Raw genomic sequence first — 20735 nt, 5'->3', positions numbered from 1 at the left:
CACCACTCACAACCTCTGCCCCCCCCCCCCTTTAACTTGCATTGCCAGTAACATACACCTTCCCGAGCCCCTACACTTTTTGACCTCAGGAGGTGAAAGGTGTAGGGACTCCCCTGCCATTACCTATACTTACTGAATCATGATGAGGAATCTGCACAGCACAGAATCATTAGATAAGAGGCTGCAGTCCAGTGCACATAAGAGGAGCATGCTACACTGCATTAGACTTTAGCTTCGCATACAGTAATGTTCCTAATTATTTGCTTCATTAATGTTTTTAAATACATATAGCGTCATTTCATCTCCCTTCATCATATAGCGTAATGGCAGTCGATTTAATTATTTTATAATTACGCCTAATTTATGTTTTTACTGCTAACGCTAGAACCGTTTCCTTCGTGGACCGCCTCCCCTGCCATCTCCGAGGAATCAGCTCAGCTCGCTTTCATCAATCTGTAAAATAGGTCAAATTTGAGATTTTTCAATTAACCGCACAATATCTCCAGCGAAAGGTGGGACGCTTCTCCCGAGCGCTCCGTAGAAAAAAAAAATCATATTCATTTTCCACAATGGCACCCGAGAGACCGGGATAGGCGACGTTTTCTGCGAGACGCGGCCATTTCTCAAAGTTTTATTTCTCCGTCAACAGGGCAGACAAGCTATTAACACGGGAAGCTTTGTCAGCAGAACATTATACACATAAATCGGGCCCAGAATGGGCTTCGCAGGATATAGAATGAAACGCTTTTTGTATAATTTGGGGGACTGTGTCAGAAAAGCATTCGGAGCAGCAAATATTTGCAACTGCAAGATTTAAAGGAGAACTATGCGGTTAGGGCTTTTCCCCATAGTTCTCCTTAGGGTAACGGGAGGACACAAACTAGAGTCCTCCCGTTACCCTAAGCTCAGTATATAGGGAGCTACAGCTCGCAGTATACTGAGACGCCGCAGCCGGAGCGGATCCCGACATCGATGTCGAGATCCGCCCAGCTGCGTGACTGACAGCTGGCTCTGCCTATCTAGAGGCAGAGCCAGCTGTACCCGCCCCCTCCCCCGTCCGTTCCGCCAGTCAGCACTGGCGGATCAGAGCGCGGAGGGGGGGAATCCAGCCCCTCCCCTGTCACGGCAGAGAGCCGTGACAGGATCGAGAGGTGAGCGAACGCCGGTATGTGTTGGCTCACCTCCCGATCTACTGAGCCGACCTGTGACAGTCTCATTGTCACAGGTCGGCTAGAACTATGAGGTGAGTGGAAATCACTCACCTCATAGTTCTCCTTTAAAGTGAACCCGTGGCTTCAAAATGCTATGAGGACTGGCATCCTTGTTACTTTATCATACACTGTTATCATACTTTTTTACCTAAATTCCAGACAGATATAACAGACTGAAATGAATGCAGCTTTGTAATTAATAGTACAACATTAACCACTTGCTGCCCAGAGCAATTTCTTACATTGGCACACACATGATAAAATCTGACTTTTTGGCTAGAAAACAGCTTCAGACCCCCAAATAATGATATATTTTCTGGAAGCAGAGGCCCTGTATAATAAAAAGATGATAGTTACAATGTTTTATGACGCACGGTATTTGCGCAAATGTTTATCAAACCAGTATTTTTAGGATAAAATACACTAAAATGAACTTTAGTACACAGAAACAGAATATAATGCCCATTTTTTTAGTAAAATATAAAAGACAGGGTCACATCGGGCAAATAGATACCAAACATGTCAAGCCTTAAAATTGCATGCGTCAGGGAAACCGCCAAAAACGACAATAACCAAAATTTCAAGTAGGCAACGATTTAAACGTTTTTATGGCTCATCAGTTTTGCGTTAACAGTGATTGATGGGCCTAGAATTATTGATCTCACTCCGACACTTGCAACGATATATAAAATGTCTGGCGCAATTTTTGTTTTTGTACATAGGCGCATCCAACGCGTGTTTGCGCTATATGTGCGTGCACGTGGGGGGCATGCACGTTTTTTGCATTTTTAATTTTTCTTATGTTACTTTAATTTTTACAATTTCTTTTTTTTTTTACACTCAGTTTTATCGCATAGGGGCCAACACGCCCCCTATGAAATAGCAAATTTATTGTGACAGGTCCTCTTTATGGAGACATCAGGGGTCTTTCAAACCCTTAATGTCACCTAGGGACCCCAAAGAAGCTGATGAAGCACAGATCTGCTTCATTAGCTTCTTCTTCTGGCTCTAAGAGCCAGAGACTGTGTACAGTGACACCGGAAGTGATGTAATGCACATCACTTCCGGGTCCAGTGATCAGAGGAGAGATCCGCAACTGGAAGCCGCTGGTCTCTCCTCCGATCTATCAGGAGCAGCCGCGTTCTTGGTATAACCACTTCAAGTGGATGACGTACAATTACGTGAACCCGCGGGAAGTGGTTAAATGTAAGCGCCTAGCTGTAACCTGGTGTCAGCCTCTTGCAGTCCCTGTAGAGCAGGGCTTAGACTGCAGGGCTGGGCAAAGGGGTAGACAGAAGAGGCAACTGCCTCGGGCACTTTAGATGGAGCTAGCACAAAAAAGACATGACCTGCCTCCTATGTTCCTGAAGCTGTTCACAGCTCATGGTGGGAGTTTGGCCATTTGCCTTGAGTTCTAAAGGACCTTGTCAAGGTGCTGTTAGACTGCAAGAGGGAGACCCAAGACAAAGAGCCAATCAAGTCTGCTGCATGTGGTCACTTTTGGACCAACACGTTTCCACCCCACCCTTCAACAAAAGTCGTTTGAAAAATGTACTTTTGTGGAGCTGGGTGGTGTCGATATAGCAAGAAACAGATGAAATTTGGCCCATGTATGGCCAGCTTTAGAGGGATGACCTAATCAGTCTGCTGCTGCTCCTTTGCTGCCAATTCAAAAGACATATGGTGGAAAGGGGACACTATTGTACATGTAGACACTGTCACCTCCCATCCCCTTGGTTGTTGTGTGAGGGGGCTAAAGACTCTTTCCCTGCCCCAAGGTTACTGTGCCGGGTTTCTCAGTGGTAAGTCACCAACACCACCAACTTATGGAACAGATGGGGAACAAATGAGTGAGTATGTGCCGATGGAAAGGGCAGCAGTTAAAGTCCAACTCCAGCCAAACCTGTTCCTTTGATTATGGTTAGTTTATGGAAGGGTTTCTGCCACTCTCTCTGTCCCCCTGGGGAAAGTTTCCCTTCACTTCCTGTTTTGGTGACTGTGTGTTAGATGGATAGGAGATGATGGAAAATCTCTCCAAAGGGCAAAGAGACAACAACAACAACACTCGCCTAATAGAGTGCAAGGGTTAGATTTTTTTTTTTTGCTGTCTTCCCACAGCAGTAACACTTGAGCCGTACCCATAATTTCTAGTCCCGGTACAGGAAATGAGAAGAAATATCTAAAATGGTGTCCGCAACTGCTAATAAAAAAATCTGACGGGATTTCTAATCTGGGAATCAAAGAACAAAACAGAGCGCCTCCATAGTGTAAAAACTAAATTTATTGGTACAACACACCACTTGAATTGTACTTACAAAAAGTCGGTAGTTAAAAGCATGTAAGGATCGACGGAACTCGAAATCTCTAGCAGCGGGAGTCCGAAAGGATGTATAACATCAGCGTCCTCTGCCCCTGTGAGTTCAAAAGGTTTATGCGTTTCTGGGGCACGCCCCCTTTATCAGAACCTCGAGATTTCGAGTTCCGTCGATCCTTACATGCTTTTAACTATCGACTTTTTGTAAGTACAATTCAAGTTGTGTGTTGTACCAATACATTTTGTTTTTACACTATGGAGGCGCTCTGTTTTGTTCTTTGTTTCCCAGATTGGTGGTCTATGTGACCTGTGGGAGCTGCCTCTATTGTGTTTCAATCATCGCTACAGCTGGCCCACTTTGCAGTCAGAGGCACCGGTATTGGGTTTTTGGGGTTTCTAATCTTATTTAATGTGTCAGTTGCTTATTGGTGCCTTGCTCAATTGCCAAACATCAAGCATATTATAAATGCAGTCATTAGTAGGCACCATAAGGTGTTCATACGTACCCTCATCTTATCACAGTTCTGCTCCATTGCTTCTAATCGAGATTAATTTGCACACGGTGTACAAATCAACAAGTCAGAGCTTGGGTTGACACCTACCCACCGTCAACCCCTTCCAACCACCACCACCACATCCTCATCCTAGAGTGCAGATATCTCAATGACTGTGACTTTCATCAAATCCAGGGCTGGGGCATTCTTACCCTAGGCATCCAAATTGCATGTTTTCAGTTTGGGGGTTTCCACCAAAATATATACCATCAGATAATGATGCCTCTCACTGTCTACCTGTGTTAGTTTATGTACCCCATACCTAGTGATAGAAGTGAGCCAAACTTCTAAAGGTAGGAAGCGCAGACACATAATGCAGCAGCCTCCCAAACCTTCCTGTCATGGCTGAATCTCCAAAGCCAAAGCTTCCTGCACATTCTTATTGGCTAGTGAGACTGCCCATCATAATGATTGGCCAATGAGAATACGTGGGGGGAGGGAATAGTGGCAAGCTTTCCACTGGTCAAATAATACATTGCTGGAGATTGCTGTTCTGCATCATGCTCCCACTGTATTCTACGTATGATGATACTTAAAAAGAGAGAGCCCAGCAGATAGTCCTTAGTCCTCCAGAGGACCAGTGCTTATCTGCACATTTAGTGCCCATTCATACCTATGCTTTGGAGTTACTGCAGACCACGTTAACGCACACATTAGTGCATTGCTGTGCAATGTATTTGCCGTGGGAACGTGCACAGGTTGTAGTGCACCAAAATGAGCGGCAATGCACAACTGTGTCGCATTGCTAAGAAATGCTGCATGTCCTTTTTCTTGGCCTTTCTGGTACGTTGGAAGCTCATTCAAAGCTCATTCATACCTATGTTCCAAGGGTCTTCTGGCTCATCTGATGAGGTCATCAATCTTTCCTCTTCTCCGCCATTGGAGACAGTCCTCACTGCTGCTTTTAATAGCACTAATGTAATGACATTTGAGCACCATTTAATCTTGTAGTGCTCTGAACCTAGTCTGCGTGATGATGCCACTACTGGGTGGTGCCATGGCAGTCTGAGCTCAGAGGAAGTTGGTTGGATGATGCTGACCTTCATTCAGCCAGGTACACTGGCTTTATAAAATATAGTGATAAGGTAATAAACATGGGGGGGATGTGTTGATGGAAAAAGTAACATTTCAGTTTTTAGGTAGATACAAAATAGGCTTCCCTGAAAAGATGAGAGTTCAGGAATCACCTAAAGCCGCATAGAGTAGGAGATAGTTGGACAGATTGAGGTAGGAAGTTCCAGAGGATGTGGAAGGCTCTGGAGAAGTCTTGGAGGCGAGCATGGTAAGAATTAATGAGGGAGCTAGAGAGCACAAAGTCTTGGGAGGAGCGAAGAGAACAGTTTGGGTGATATTTAGACCTCATTTACACCATTGCAAAAGCGTTTCAGCACGTTTTTGCCTGGTTTTAATATGCTTTTCAGCGCGTTTCACAGACGTTTTCTGTTCATAAGCAATAGCATTTTAAGGAGCGTTTTCAGTTCATTTTACAGATGTACAATGAAAAGCAGTCTCTGCTGCAAAAACACACTAAAAAAATTCGCAAAAACGCGCTGATCCGTGCATTTCCATTGAAGTCTATGGAGCAAAACGAGCTGATAAGTGCCACCAAAGAAGCTCAGGGACTATTTCAAACACCAGGTGTATTTTTACGCGCGATTCAGTGCGTTTTTGTGAACGGCCCCAATAGGAATACATGGGATTTTTGTTGCATGCATTTCAGCGTGGAAAAAAAAGGCGTGTGAATGGGGCCTTAGAGATGTGGTTGGTGAAGTAGCTGGGGCCAGAGTTGTCAATGGGTTTGTATGTTGTTTGATAGTATTTTTCATCTCAATCATTGGGTCATCAGAATCCATTGGAGGGATTGGCAGAAAGGGGCAGGGGGGCCACTGAACAGTTGGAAAGGTGGAAAAGTCTGGCAGCAGTATTCAAAGGAGTGAATTAGTAGCTTGGTGGTGGTGTTGTTGGATAAAGTGCAACTAAAGCCCAAACTTTTTTTTTTTCTAGTTTTGGATAGAGTGGAGAGGGATTAAAACACTAATAGTAAATAAAAGTAATTCACCGGAACACACTCGAAGGGTTTTTAAAGCATTGATATGTTTATTCAATACCCAATGTCACATACTGTCATACGGTGCTAACGTTTATGGTCCGTACAGGGATCCTTCATCAGAGCGACAGTGAAGGATCCCTGTGCGGATCCGAAACGTTAGCACCGTATGACAGTGTGCCGGTGAATTACTTTTCTTTACTATTAGTGTTTTGCACAGCGCCATCCGTGTGGTCACCTGGGCACCACATATACCTTTTGGTTTTGAGACCGTGGGATTTGGACTTTGGATTAAAACACCTGGCATGTTTTTATTGCGCTCTGTGTCCCCATTAGAGAGATTAACCCTCTTTCTTTGTCCTGGTGACCATTATCACTGAAAGTAAAAAAAATCCAAATTTGGGGTTGTCACCAGAACAGGATAGGAAATCTTCCAATGGAGGCACCAGTTCTAGTGACCCTGCTGACCACCAGGGATATTGTTAACCTGAGAGGGATTTTCCCTTACTCCCTGTTGTGGCTGTTGGACTGAAAGTGAAGGGAAATCTTCCTAATGGGACACAGATGACAAAAAAAGCTGACTCTTTCCTTACTCTATCCAAAACTTTAAACTTTTGGCTTCAGTTCTACTTTAAGGAGAAGCGTATTTTCGGACATAAGCAGGGTTATTCACAAAAGAGTCAAGGGTTTGGAGAAGGCCGGAGAAGTGAATAATCTAGGACAACATAGCTGATTAGGAAAAAATCTCCAATTCAGCTCACTGTCAAGTTCAGCTATGTTGTCCTAGATTGTTCACTTCTCCCGCCTTCTCCAAACTCTTCACCCTTTTGTGAATAACCCTGTAGTTGTCCTTTGAAGTACTAATGGCGCCAGTTATCCAACAGGAAGTATTGCAGGGTTCAGTTACAACGATTCCTGTGGCTAATTGACCTATTTATAAATGAGAGTATGGGATATCAGCTAATTGCCTGGACTCTCATCCATTATACTACGTAGTGAAATCTTATACTACGTCACCAATCCACATAAAGGATGTCCTGGAGCTGGAGAGAGTCCAGAAAAGGGCAACAAAACTAATTAAGGGGCTGGAGGACCAAAGCTATGAGACAAGGTTACTAAATGTAAACATGTTCACGCTGGAAGTGAGGCGATTAAGAGGGGACATGATTTTGATACACAAAATGTTTAGTGGTGATGGCAACATCAGCAATAAACTTTTTTTCTGTAAACTCCCTAACAAGGATTAGAGGCCACCACCTAAAATTGGTGGAGAAAAGATTATACCACAAGGGGCGTAGGGGCTTCTTCTCAGTCAGAGTGGTTACAATTTGGAACTCTCTGCCACAAGCGGTGGTATCACTAGAGCATATTGAATCATTCAAAAATCATTTAGATACCATCCTCAGAGGCTGTAACATACAGGGGTAAAGGTACTCTTAAGAACTAAGACCAAACAGGGACTCATATTCACACATGCATGCACAAACACACACACAAAAGTTGAACTTGATGGACCTGTGTCTTTATTCAACCTCAAATACTATGTAACTATGATAACTTTAATGAACCACTTGTGTCCCAGACCGTAGCCCCATTGATCTTCCGTTTTTTATGTTGTTTTGGAGTCTTATTCTCACACGCCTTTTAACCTAAGGTATCATACATCATTTATGTCAGGACACATAGGCTTTAATTTCTCAGCTGGTTTGGATGCGTATACTTTTATTTCCTAGGTTTTAAGTAGGAAGAAACTGAAGAATTTGAAAGAATGGGCATTCCTATACTTTATCCAGGAGCAACCTTTACATCATTGTGCTGCCACATAAATTCAACCCAAAATACACAGATCAACCATAACATTATGACTACCCAGCTAATATTAAGTAGGTCCCCCTTTTGCCACCAAAGCAGCCCTAACCACTCAGGACATGGACTCCACTAGACCTCAGAAGGCATGCTGTGGTATCTGGCACCAATCCATCACTAGCAGATGCTTTAAGTCCTGTAAGTTGTGAGGTGCAGCCTCCATCGGACTTGTTTTTCCAGCACATCCCACAGATGATGGATTGGATTGAGATCTGGAGAATTTGGAGGCCAAGTCAACACCTCAAACTCGTTGTTGAGTTCCTCAAACCATTCTTGAACTATTTTTGCCATCAGGGAATACCGTTTCCATGAAGGGGTGTACTTGGTCAGCAACAATGTTTAGGTAGATGTCACGTGTCAAAGTAACATCCACATGAAAAGCAGGACCCAAGGTTTCCCAGCAGAACATTGCCCAAAGCATCACGCTGCCTCTGCTGGCTTGGCTACCTCTTAGTGGTCATGAGGTTATCGGTGTTTAAGGCCTTGTTCACACCAAATGCAGAGCAGATCCGGTCAGGTTTCTGCACACGCAGTGCAGTGGGTTGTGCCGCGTTTTTAGTTCAATAGGTGTTTATTGAGATTTTCACAAACATACAGATATCAAACATATCAGCCCAAGAGGGCGACTAGCACATACCGGCACAAATATGCATAAAAAGTACAAGTCCCGCAACTCTCCAGGGTATAGCATTACATCCAGATGAAAGAGCTCCGTCATCTATGCCGTTGGTTCGGCAAATGCACAAGGGACCGAGTCCCACTCCAGGAGCATCGCATTCCTTCTGTCTCTCATGAGGAAGCAGTCGCAATAAGCAACAGCCAGCTGAGATAGAGAAGCTGAAACCAGCCATCCCATAGAGCTGTAATATCATTAATAAGTAAGCCATACCACAACGCCAATTTGTGCCATGTAAAACAGAACTTCCCCTACTAGAGGGGGATAACAGCCTAAGTAGAGGCAAAGAAACTAGCCAAGATTCGCAGATAAAGAAATACAGAGAATGGACGAGGACAGAAGGAAAAGGGAGACAGGGAGACAAGGTGAAAATGGGGTAGAGGACATCTCATAGGGGTGGAGTCACCCCGTACAGTGACCGACACTAAGGGGCCCAGACATTTAAACCACCCCCCCCTCGGCCGCATAGCATTAGAGTAATTAGCGGAGGATCTCAGCTGAGAACCCAGCAGATGCCCGGAAGTCATGCCACACGGACCATGTGATAGTGCATTTCCTACCAGTGTCATGCTCATCAGCCAGCAGTCGTTCCAGGTCAGCAATGCGGTCCATTTCCAGAGCCCACTCCGCCAAAGTTGGGATATCCGGAGTACGCGTTTTTGACGCGTTCCGGGCCGGTTTTGGTTAAAAAATATATATATTTTTTTTTAAGTTTAACATGGGCTTTCAGGCACTTGCATGCGTTTTTGATGCGTTCCAGAGCAGGTAAAATAGGGCTTGCCGCAGTTTTTTCACCTGCTCTGGATCTGGTCTGGATCTGCACGCTGCGATGTGAACTGGAGGTCAAAATACCATAGGAATACATTGGACGCAGTTTTGATCCGGTCTGCACCTGCTCTGGTCTGGATCTGCTCCGCGCTTGGTGTGAACAAGGCCTAATTGTAGACTATAAAAGTCTGCTGAATAAAATGACATCACCTAGATCTGATATTTATGTAAAGAAAAAGTTAAAAGTAAAGTGTACATTTTAATGCAAGAGAGCTTTTTCCCCGTTTTAACACTACATTGCAACGCACACAGTTAAATCGAACCCCCATGTGGGGAGTGCCCAGGTCTGCTATGTGGTGCAATGCCCTAAAAAATAATAGAGCCATAAGCAATTTTTCCTGCATCGAGGACCCAGTCAAAATTAATGGGCTGTGGTAACACAGCAAGTCACAACACACAATGAAGCACCTTGTAGCACATGCATTATGGTGGTGTAAACGGGCCCCCTCAGACATTTGCAAACTGGAGAAAGATGGGCAATGTGTGGCTATGCATAAAGCAACTATCTCACCAGAATTCAAAAACATGCTTCCGAGTCTTGAATGTTACCAACTCTTTAGAATAATACAAAATGTCTGCCTTTTTTATTTTAGGCTTAGTCGTCTTTTACTTGTTCTTCTGTAAATGTTTACAATAAAATACTCAAAACTTGCCAATGTAGAAACCTCTCTACTTTCAGGAACCACTTGTGTTGTCCTTGTGAAGTGCTGGAGGTCACAACAATGTTTCATGAGCTAGATAAAAAATGTTTATGGTCTGGAGGAAATTTTGTCACCTACTTTTTAAAAATGATGTTGTGACAAGGACGTCCTGAAAATGTCTCCTGCAGCAATGATTTCAATTTAGGCAACTGAAAAAGATAATTATATACTGACAGGGGTTGTCGCAGAGGGTCATGCCTGATTTACATAATAAAATTATATTTTAAAGCTTAACTCCTGCCAAAACCTTTTTGGATAGAGCATGGGAACCTCCATCCCTATGACACCAGAAAAAGAAATGAGAAGAACAGGTGACAACAGGACAGGAAATCATGGACAGTAATGAAAACCTGACAAACCTCACATTCTTTCCATGGGGTAAGACTGAGGTTTGGAGGCAGGGGAGCACTTACTCACAGGGCCATTTATAAGAAGTATGCAGGAGTGGTGGTCTTGAGTGCAAATACTTTACTGTTCAAACATCAGTCAAAGTAGGACCAGTCAGTGACACGTGGTAGGCATTATATAGCTATCTGCTTCCCGTTCAGATCACAGCTTCAGGGAAGTTATCCAGCTCCATCATCCTATGGAGCTCTGAGATGCCAAGTAACTGAAAGCTGAGAACCAAAAAGAAAGCTGATGTTGAAAAGGTGTGCCCCATCAAACCATGTATTTTAGGAGCACAATGCCAACCCATCACTGAGGCACCATGGTACACTTTCTGTAGCCCAAATAAATCTTTCCCTACCATGAAAGGGCCACTTGGTTGTATTTGCCCCTCCCCATCAAGGCCAAAATGTCCCAGTCTTACCATTTTTGCCTCTGATTCTGTCCCTGTTGGAGATATTTCCATTACCACCCGTCCCTGGGACACATTTTCACCTGGACAGAAAGTGGGATGAAAATTCTACAATGGGGACAAAGGCAGCGGAGTGTCCCGCTCAGCTCCTGTCAACCAGTGATGTCAGTGACCTGAGCATGAAGATGGCCAGAGCGTCACAGGCTGCTAAGAGCTCAAAATGAAGGAGTATTTGGCTCAGTCAGGGGAGGTAAAGGAAGTTTATCTTTACTTTTATGAGTAGGGCTGTGCAAATTAACAATTAATTTCTCGATTAATCGTTAATCTTCTTGATCGATTCAAATGTTTTAAAATCTTTCTGCACGAGCGCCAGCCAAGGCATTGGCCTATACACATTCAGCACAGCAATGAAGTAATAAAATTAACTAATCCAGCACGTTATTATTCTGAGTTGCCCCGCTCAAGCCGCGGCCATATTGAGTGGGGCACGTGAGATTAATAACGTGCTGGATTAGTGTGATCCTAGTTCATTTTATTACTTCATTGCTGTTCTGTATGTGTATAGGCCAATGTAGTTGGATCTGTATGTGCGTTATAATTAATCGAAATGAATCGATGAAAAATAATTTTGATTAATCGAACACAAAAATTTAATCAGTACCAGCCCTATTTATGAGGCTTATGCATAACAAACAATCTGGTCTTGGTCCTTGTTTAGACCGTCATACAGGAGCCTTTAGTTGTACCTATCCTCCACCTAAAACGTTCCCTGGATGAAAGATAAAGTCAGAAGAAGTTAGAACTTCTGTTACTTCTACACTTTGCTGGAGGGTTTAGGTCAGGGGTGCCCACAATTGTTTGTGTTAAGATCTACTTTTCAAATGACGAGCTACATGAGATGTACCAACAACAACAAAAACCCTCCCTCACTCTCTCCTGGCTGTCTCTCCTGGCTCTCCTGGCTCTCTCTCCTGGCTCTCTCTCCTGGCTCTCTGGGTGTCTCTCCTCGCTCTCCTGGCTCTCTCTCCTGGCTCTCTTGGCTCTCTCTCCTGGCTCTCTGGGTGTCTCTCCTCGCTCTCCTGGCTGTCTCTCCTTGCTCTCTCTCCTGGCTGTCTCTCCTCGCTCTCTCTCCTGGCTGCCTCTCCTCGCTCTCTCTCCTGGCTGCCTCTCCTCGCTCTCTCTCCTGGCTGCCTCTCCTCGCTCTCTCTCCTGGCTGCCTCTCCTCGCTCTCTCTCCTGGCTGCCTCTCCTCGCTCTCTCTCCTGGCTGCCTCTCCTCGCTCTCTCTCCTGGCTGTCTCTGCTCGCTCTCTCTTCTGGCTGTCATTCTTCGTTTTCTCTCCAGGTTGTCTCTCTTCACTCTCTTGGCTGTCTCTCCTTGCTCTCTCCCCTGGCTGCCTCTCCTCTCTCTCTTTCCTGGCTGTCTCTCCCCGCTCTCTCTCCTGGCTCACCTTGCTGTATTTTGCAAACACTGCAGTGCAACAGGCTGTGTAAACTAACATTCTTTGATGTAACACATAGCACTTCAACCACCAGAATCCACCAGAAAAGTGTCAGGGAGCTTGGCTCAGCAGACTCAGGCTAATAGGTAATCATGTGTGCACAGCAAAATAAATATACCAAAATGGAATAAAGGGGCCGCCATTCACACCCTTCCTGATCAACCATCATCAGCTTTGAGAGCTACTGGTAGATCACAATCTACCTAATGGGCACCCCTGGTTTAGGTCCTCAAAAGCACCTAAGATGAAATCCAGAAATGTTATAAGTTAAACAGAAGCGCTATCCCGATGGTTTTGGAGTCCAAAAGTATTAATTTCATCGAAGAAGTACAAATTAAATAAATACTTTCAGAATCCAGAACTGCTGATGTGGCCCTTCTGTATCCCATACACCATCTGGATCTCATCCAGGTTGCCTTTGAGACCCTTTCGTGTAAGAGTGCTGCCTAACCATAGTCATTGCACTCTACAATATGGACTTATCTCTACGTTGAGATCCCGCAGATTATGTATGTGAAGGCAAAAAACTGCAGTACATCTTTAAAATACATGCACATCTCCCCATGCTTTATCCCTTTAAAGACCGTGCAAGTACAGAGATATGTCTGTTGATCTGCCAGAAATGTACTGAGCACCTAATTTCCTGTCGAGGGCTGACAACACATTGAACTTAAAAAGCAACAAATGGTATCAGCCCTGCACAGTTGTATCTGCTAATCTATAGAAGCCTCCCACCCCCCTTTCCAACATAGGGAACACTTATTTTGTAGTCCAAGAGAAGAATTGGGAGGGATGATTAAACTCCTTAGGATAGCACAGGAAGGGTGAATAAGCCAGCTCTGAATTTTTAGCAGGATAAACAAGTATTTCTTTGCACTGACTGAACACATACACCAAAACGATGTAATTGTATCATTGGCAGAACAAATAAATAAAAAGAAAAAAAACTTCATTGTTGGGTTTATATACACTTTACAAAAGGATATGTTTACGGTAAATACATTCTTACCTGTCACATCTGAATTTGGCTTAGGAGCTCACAAAGGTCGGTGGACGTCTGATAGGTAAGATTACAGTATGCCGTCTATAAATCCAGCTCTTTGGTTTGCTGCTCAGCATGAGAAACGCATTTAAAGTCTGTAACTTCCTCATATCATTTTACTGTATCACAAAACAGAAGCTGTTTCCAGGGGAGGAATTGTAATCTTACTTTATTGATTCATCAGACAGAGAGACACTTTTCATGCCTTTTGAGGAATTACTTATGTCTTAGAATAATAGAGAATGCAGCTACATTGTGAGGAATAAATCAGGCTTTGATTAATCCGCTCTGTGGGATCAGTAACATCTCTTTTCACTCTCTCCGGTCTTGTTGGCACTTTTTTTGTCCTTTGTTTTTCTGTTTAATGAGAAGTTTTTTTTGTTCTTTTTCTTAACAGGGGGACAAGAAGACTGTATTCTATCCTACGAGCCAGTGACCAGGCAGGAGAGTAAGTAGACGGCAGATCTTGGGGGGTTCCAGTTCCATAAAATGCCTGGTTTACTGGGCAAGACTGGTTCTAGCCAAATATTTTTCTGTTTCTGTGTTTTTTATTTGGTTTTAATGAGTTTGCAATGCAGCTTTAGATAACTATAATGAGAATGGTCACAAAACTGAATAAGTAGTACATGAGGAACATTGTGTTTTGAGTATTAGAAATGTCCCATTGCACTCCAAACTCCAGACAAATTGCTCTATATAGCTACAGTGGGTGCTAAAATGGCCAACGGATGGTGCCATAAAACTAGAGGAAAGAATAAGGTCTCCAGCACACCGAGGTCCACTTTATCAATCTGTTTTTTATTGAGGTTCAGATAAACATGGGGTCACAAGCAATCAGAACGTTTCAGGAGCATATGCTCCCCCTTCATCAGGCAAAACAATGTGATGATCGCTTGTGACACCATTTTCTTTTTAGGACTGTAAAGGTAAAAGAGGTGGGAAGTGGGGGGGCACGGGGATGATGGATGGTGGGATAGCATAGAAGGTGGTAGGGATACGGGGGGTATGAGAAATAGGAGTGGAAGAGCAGGGGATTGGAAGGAAAGAGAAATGAGGATGAAGGAAGGGGACATAACGTGGAGGAGCCATTGCAGATCAGTTGGGTAATGACCTGTTGGCCCAGGCAAGTGAGATTTCAGATAGTTAGGAGACATCTGTCAAAATCTTCTAGTAAGCATTGTAAAGAATAGTAACTTGTATTCTCATATAAATGATTGCTCAGTCTCAGTGCCACATATACACAATCAGCAGCATGCAGGGTCACTCACTAACTTAAGGGTCACACACACAGTGTACTGGTCCTAACAGGCCACGGAGCAGTACAAGTCTGCGGCTCGGGGTTAGGGACCCCTGTTATACCAGACAGGAAGTGAGGGAAGCAACAGGAAAGCATACAACAATAAAATGCTGTTATGGGTTCTAGCATTCCCTTACTTAACTTTAAAAAAAAGAGTTTTTACTTTTGTCTATGTTGTTGGAGAGTTTCCTTCACTTTCTGTCTGGTAAAAAGGTTGTTCCTGGGACAGTGAGTAAGAGGAACCTTGGATAGCAGTGAAACTTGACAGGAGTTCTAATTCTCCTCCATTCTAACCAAAACTAAAAAGTGTTGGCTTTAGATACACTTCCAAATCCTCAAAAGATATAGTCTGGTTTTTTTTTTTTCAAGGCCCTGGAGATGGTCTGTTTTACTGTAGTAAAGATTTGGGTTAGTAGATGGAATTATGTACAGTCAGTCCACTGGTTGGCCAGTTATTTTTTGGCATTTTTGGTAATGTCTCCTAGCTCTGAATCACAGTAACCTACCACCCACAGTTTACATTTTGCCCAGTTTCAGGCTATCAATTTATCAAAATGGCAGTGAAAATCAACCTAAATCACATCATTGGCATAAAACGGCATTCCAACTTGGATCTCTTGGTCACTCAAACCTGGTGAACAATTGAATCCCTGGGAGGCACATTGTTGTGGTTTAAAGCCTATGCAGAGCTACAAACATGCCCATTTGTGTGGCCAGCATTAGAATGGCCATAACCAGCTAGTATATCTAAGGGTCAATCCTGAACTCTGAGCAGTGGAACTTGATGAGGGCACCATATTGCTGGCATTGCAAAAAGTGTGGAGTGCCCCTCATTGGGGAAAAATTCATCCGGGCTCAGCCCACAGAAGTGGGTCTTCTAGAAGCCAGCATTGTAGATTGACTTCTTGCCATGATTTCAATGTAGCAATTATGTCCAAAGTAACTGAAGTGGAATAAGTACTCATCAGCTATTAAGGCAGCTATTTAAACGATAATGGATTGCTATATATATTGTTTTCAAGCAACTATTTGGTCTTAAACGGCACATAATACTTTAAAAAGTGCAATAGCTTGAAAAATATCCTTTCCGTGTTTGTGTAATACATGGAAATAAATGTTATATACTGGATATAATTGTATGTTACATCTCTGTACAATATAGGTAAGGGTTAGGCAATACCATCTTAGGTTGCTTCCTCTTGGCAGTGGGAGGTCCACTTTACCAAAGATTAAGCCATACATGGTGATGGCCAAATCAGACAGCTGAGGCAGTTATGGGAGATGTCAACTATAGGGCTAATGGAGAGCAGCCGTATAGTGAGGGGGAGCTGCGAAACCTGTTAGGTGGGGAGGAAATTCAAGGAGGGAGCGACATGTGACAAAGTACATTGTGACACAGATGACTAATAATGAGAGTAAGGTGGAAAAAAAGAAACAGGGAAAGCATCAGGACTAATCAACAGGGTTTCATAAGAAGTGAAGCCTGAGGGAGGAACTGAGATACAGTACTTATGGGTATGCCAGAGAAGAATTAGTGCTCTGGACTATACAGAGAGTGTCAATACTGTCCATAACCCGTGCTAACATTTGGATTGTCAGCTCCTTTTTCAAATACTATGAAGTCCAAAGGTTGTGCTCACAAAGCCTTCTGTAATGTAATTGCAAAGTAGAGATCACCTCAGCCTTGTGAAAGTTTTTTTTAGAAATAAAGAAGTCTGTGAAAGATAATGTCTCAGTTTCGTGCGTGTGCAACTTTACCCTCTCTTTACTTGGGATAGGCGAACTCCGCAAATTACTGTTACTGTGGCAACTCAAGCCATAGAAACCTAGGTTGCCACCATACCGTTGATATCTTGTGTGGGAGCCCTGGAAAACAGCATCCCCACGTTCACTGCTCTAATATCTCTGTAATGAAAAATTATTATGTGCTGTCATGCTGTACCAAGTTCTAAAGGCAAGTAGATCCGGCACTGCAGGGGATGTTGAGAACCGTTGTCTTGAGATTGTTAAAAAAAAAACTACACCTGATTATGTTTTTGAGTGTCTGGAGCAGGTCTCTAGTGGAGTGATTGCTTTAGTAGAACTGGAAAATAAATCTTAAACCAAGGAACCAGCCAAAAAGGGAAAAGCTGCAATAGAATGTAAATGCTGTACAACAGTTATGAGCCTCCATATTGATTAAAGGGGATCATTGGCAGAAAGGGATAGACCTCAATATCATAGGTGGTCAAAAAAAACCCTGTGGGGGGCATAGCTCAGCAGTGTGATCAACGCATTATATTAGCTTCTGAAAACGCAGCTCGGGACGAGGTTGCTATTGAGCCTGCTGGACTGTGCCTAGAGGAAAGGTGATGTCCTCAAAGAAGACCAAGTTGTCCAAAACGGCAAAGGACTAAATAACTATATATCCTGCTGGAAACATGGATCCGTGGGACATTTGAACCAACAGAATTGAGAACTTTAATTCCAGTGCTGCAATCCAATCATCTTCTATATCCAACCATCTTCTATATCCAATCATCTTCTATATCCAATCATCTTCTATATCCAATCATCTTCTATATCCAACCATCTTCTATATCCAATCATCATCTATTCTATAAACTGTAATAGGCCTGGTCCATGCCTGTCTGGTAGTGCCTTGGGATATAAAGTGCTATGCTCTATGGGCTGTTCCAGGCTGCTTGTATTAGAGAAATTCAGTATGAGTCAGGCAAATAGATTTCTAGTTTACCAAAGTAAATGATGTTTAAGTTCAAAAAGACTATTGGGTTTAACACTTTGGGTGACAGTCGCGAGGAGGGCTTTGTACACCCAAAGGAACTTCATAATAAGGCTTTATAAAGGCTTAAGCACATTTATGGCACAGGTGAGACCCTGGAGTCTAACATAAAAGAGACAAGGGTCTACGGGCTATAAATATGATGGCACGCTATCCAAAAGTAGTGGTGCACGCACCATGTTTTGGCTGCTCGTGTAATGTAGTGCATGTTAGTGCATTGCCTTGGGCTGTGCTGTGCTGAAACACCCCTCCATGAGCAAGGTGCGTTGGCTTACCATTCATAATTTTATTTTAAGGCATTCCTTGGTATTTATATGTTTACTACTAGGGATGCACCGATACTGGTTTTTCGGTATCAAGTACGGGTACCAATATTTATATTTCTGTACTCACCGATACAGAGTACCGATACCAGTACTTCCACTGGCATGGAGCTGGCTTCCCGGGCAAACAGGGAGCCAGGCGGCACATCATTACCCACCACCTGGCTTCTTTATTGCCAGGGAAGCCAACTCCATGCTGTTTAGCCGGCTTGATGCTGATTGACCGGAAAGCCGGCTTCCTAGCCAATCAGCATCAAGCCGGCCTCGGATCTGATAATATGGTGACACAACCTCCACCCTGCAGACACCCCATTCTCCTCACACCCATATCCATCCTCAGGAGCAGTCATTACCGTACCACAAATGTCCCTCGGCCAGCTGGGCAGACACCGCTCTCCAAGCCGCTTTACCTCCCCCGCATCTGCCCATGTCTCAGTCTTGTGAGATGTACAAATGCCATCTGTCTCTGATCGGCCCTCGGACTCCTTCTGCTTCCCTGCTCCATGTTCCCTCGCGGCACTGCCGATTTATAGGAAATTTCCCTATGACCAGAAGTCCCAGTGTCAGAGAACGTATCAGAGCATTTGGGCGAGTATGATTAAGAGTTATCATGATAGTTTTATTTAAAAAGGAGTTTAAAAAACATACAACTATTGTTACATAGATACCACATATGTCCAAAAGCATGCTGTTTAACACCTCCTAGCCTGAGCCTTGTCCATGTAGATCATTCTATTGACATATATGAGAGGAACCATATATACAGTGATTAATAGTGAAATGCTTCAAGTCCGCATGCTCTTTTGTTGGTAAATATTGCTGGTCACACACCTGAATCAATTTGTTATGAGATTTGTTATGAGATTGAGCCATCAATCTGGTTTTTCCCCTACCAGATGAAATATCAGAAACATCAAAAGTTAAAGGGGTTCTAAACCCTCCTGTTTTATTTGCCTATATCTACTGCTTTCAAGCAGTAGATATATGCAAAAAGTTTTTTTTTTTAAACAAAAAAACTCTTTAACAGTGGTTTAAACTTACCCCGTTGTCGCCGTGCGCTCCTGCCCGAGAATCCAAAACTGCTCGGGCGGCCACAAAACATCTAGGGGCACGCGCATGCGCAGTTCGGATTTTCGGCCGTGAGACGAGGAGAGACGCAAGGTAAGTCCATGGACGCGTGCACCCGCATGCAGACACCGCGGGATCAGAAGTGCCGCTGCACCGCTGGAGGGACAGATGAAAACATGGGGAAAGAAGAAGAAGATTGGATTAAGAGACATCATTTAGGGTAAGTGCTAACATTAACAATGGGGGGAGGGAAAATAAATGTTGACTTTAATGTCACTTTAACATTTCAGAATTGATCAGTTGCTCTAGTTACATAGTCGGCTTAAAAAAAAAAATCACAATTCATCTAATTACTTTTATCGTCGATTTGATCCATCAAAATCAGTTGAAAATAGCCAAAGTGGATAAACGATTGATAACTGGTAGATTTGATCAGAATACAGAAATGATTGTTCGATTGATTGGCCCATATCTCTATTGTCAGTTGAGTGTGTATGCGTCCCAATCTCCTCCTCTACCATCTACCGTGTAGAACCACTTACAGTACAAGTCTGACCTTCTAACGGGCGCTGTGCCATCTATCACTGTAAAGATCTGGAGGACACAATGCTTTTCTGCTTAAGCGTTATTCGGTTGTGCGCAATCTCACAGTGTATGGTCAGGCTGGGTGTTATCCTGTGCGTATGGCTGTGTAGCCACAAAATAAACATATATATACAATACAAATGAACAATACGGATAAACCTAAGACCCCCAGACGTGTTATCCTCTCAGGAGTAGGTACATATCAGCTTTCACCAGGGCGAGGCTCATATCCTCGTTGACCCTCTCAGATCATACCCCTATGTCGAGCAAGTGAGAACGGTAAGTAGCAGAGTCCTGGAAGGCCAACCAGCACGCCCATTTTTTATAGAATGTAGAGTACGAGTCCTTGGAGGTGTATAACAATTCCTCCATCAGTTTGATGTTGTCCACTTTCCGAAACCAGTCCTGCATGGAGGGAACATTGGCAGATCCCCAGCATCTCGGTATGAGAGACTTGGCCGCATTCAACAGGCATGGGACCACGGATTTCCGGTAGGTTCGGAGGGAATCAGTGGTAAGGTGAAACAAAACCACCCAATGATCTCTCGGAAGCTGCTCACCACTGATATGGTTAATAAGCTGAATCACCTGTGTCCAAAAAGGTATGATCAATGGGCATTCCCACCAAATATGGGCATAGGAACCTGGATTCCCACACGACCGCCAGCAGTGAGGGTCAAGGAGGGGATTAATCGCGTGCATTCTGGTAGGCACATAGTACCACCTTGCTAATAACTTATAGTTAGTTTCCAATGTGGGGACGTCTATGGAGGAGGTAGTAACCAGTGCCAGTACCTTAGATCTTTCCTCAGGAGTAAGCGTGCGGCAAAAGTCCGTCTCCCACTTGCGCAGGTAGGGCGGGGGTGCGACGTGTTCCTCAGTGAGGATGGCTTTATAGAAGTAAGAGAGGCAATGAGTGGGCACCGATTCAGAGCTCAGAATAGATTCCATGAAGGTATATTCTCGGGGCGTTCTTAGAGGTTTTGGGAGGGAACTTATAAAGTGGGACAGCTGGCGGTGTTTCCAGGAATCCAGTGGTACCTTGCCCCACTTGGCCCTCAGAGTTAGCAGCGGTGTTAAAGAGGTGCCCGTCAACACTTCGCCCAATTTAAGCGTGGAAGAATCTGACCATTGCGCGAAGGA

General features: G+C 43.8%; 1 protein-coding gene across 2 annotated transcripts in view; it reads left to right on the top strand.

The window, feature by feature from the left end:
• The window catches only part of LOC108786492 (disks large homolog 2), a 158856-nt gene that overhangs the window by 122716 nt on the left and 15405 nt on the right, over positions 1 to 20735 (top strand). The window contains exons 7-8 of one of the 2 annotated variants that reach the window (XM_018555808.1): positions 6250 to 6271; positions 13935 to 13985. In XM_018555808.1, coding sequence (XP_018411310.1) covers positions 6250 to 6271; positions 13935 to 13985 — 73 coding nt within the window. The remainder of the gene's footprint in view (positions 1 to 6249; positions 6272 to 13934; positions 13986 to 20735) is intronic. The other variant, XM_018555809.1, reaches the window with a different exon arrangement.

The sequence above is a fragment of the Nanorana parkeri genome, unplaced genomic scaffold (assembly GCF_000935625.1).
Source record: "Nanorana parkeri isolate BGI_ZX_2015 unplaced genomic scaffold, ASM93562v1 scaffold214, whole genome shotgun sequence".
Lineage (NCBI taxonomy): Eukaryota > Metazoa > Chordata > Amphibia > Anura > Dicroglossidae > Nanorana > Nanorana parkeri.
Note: the sequence above shows the minus strand (reverse complement) of the source record. Positions and strands in the feature narration are given on the sequence as shown.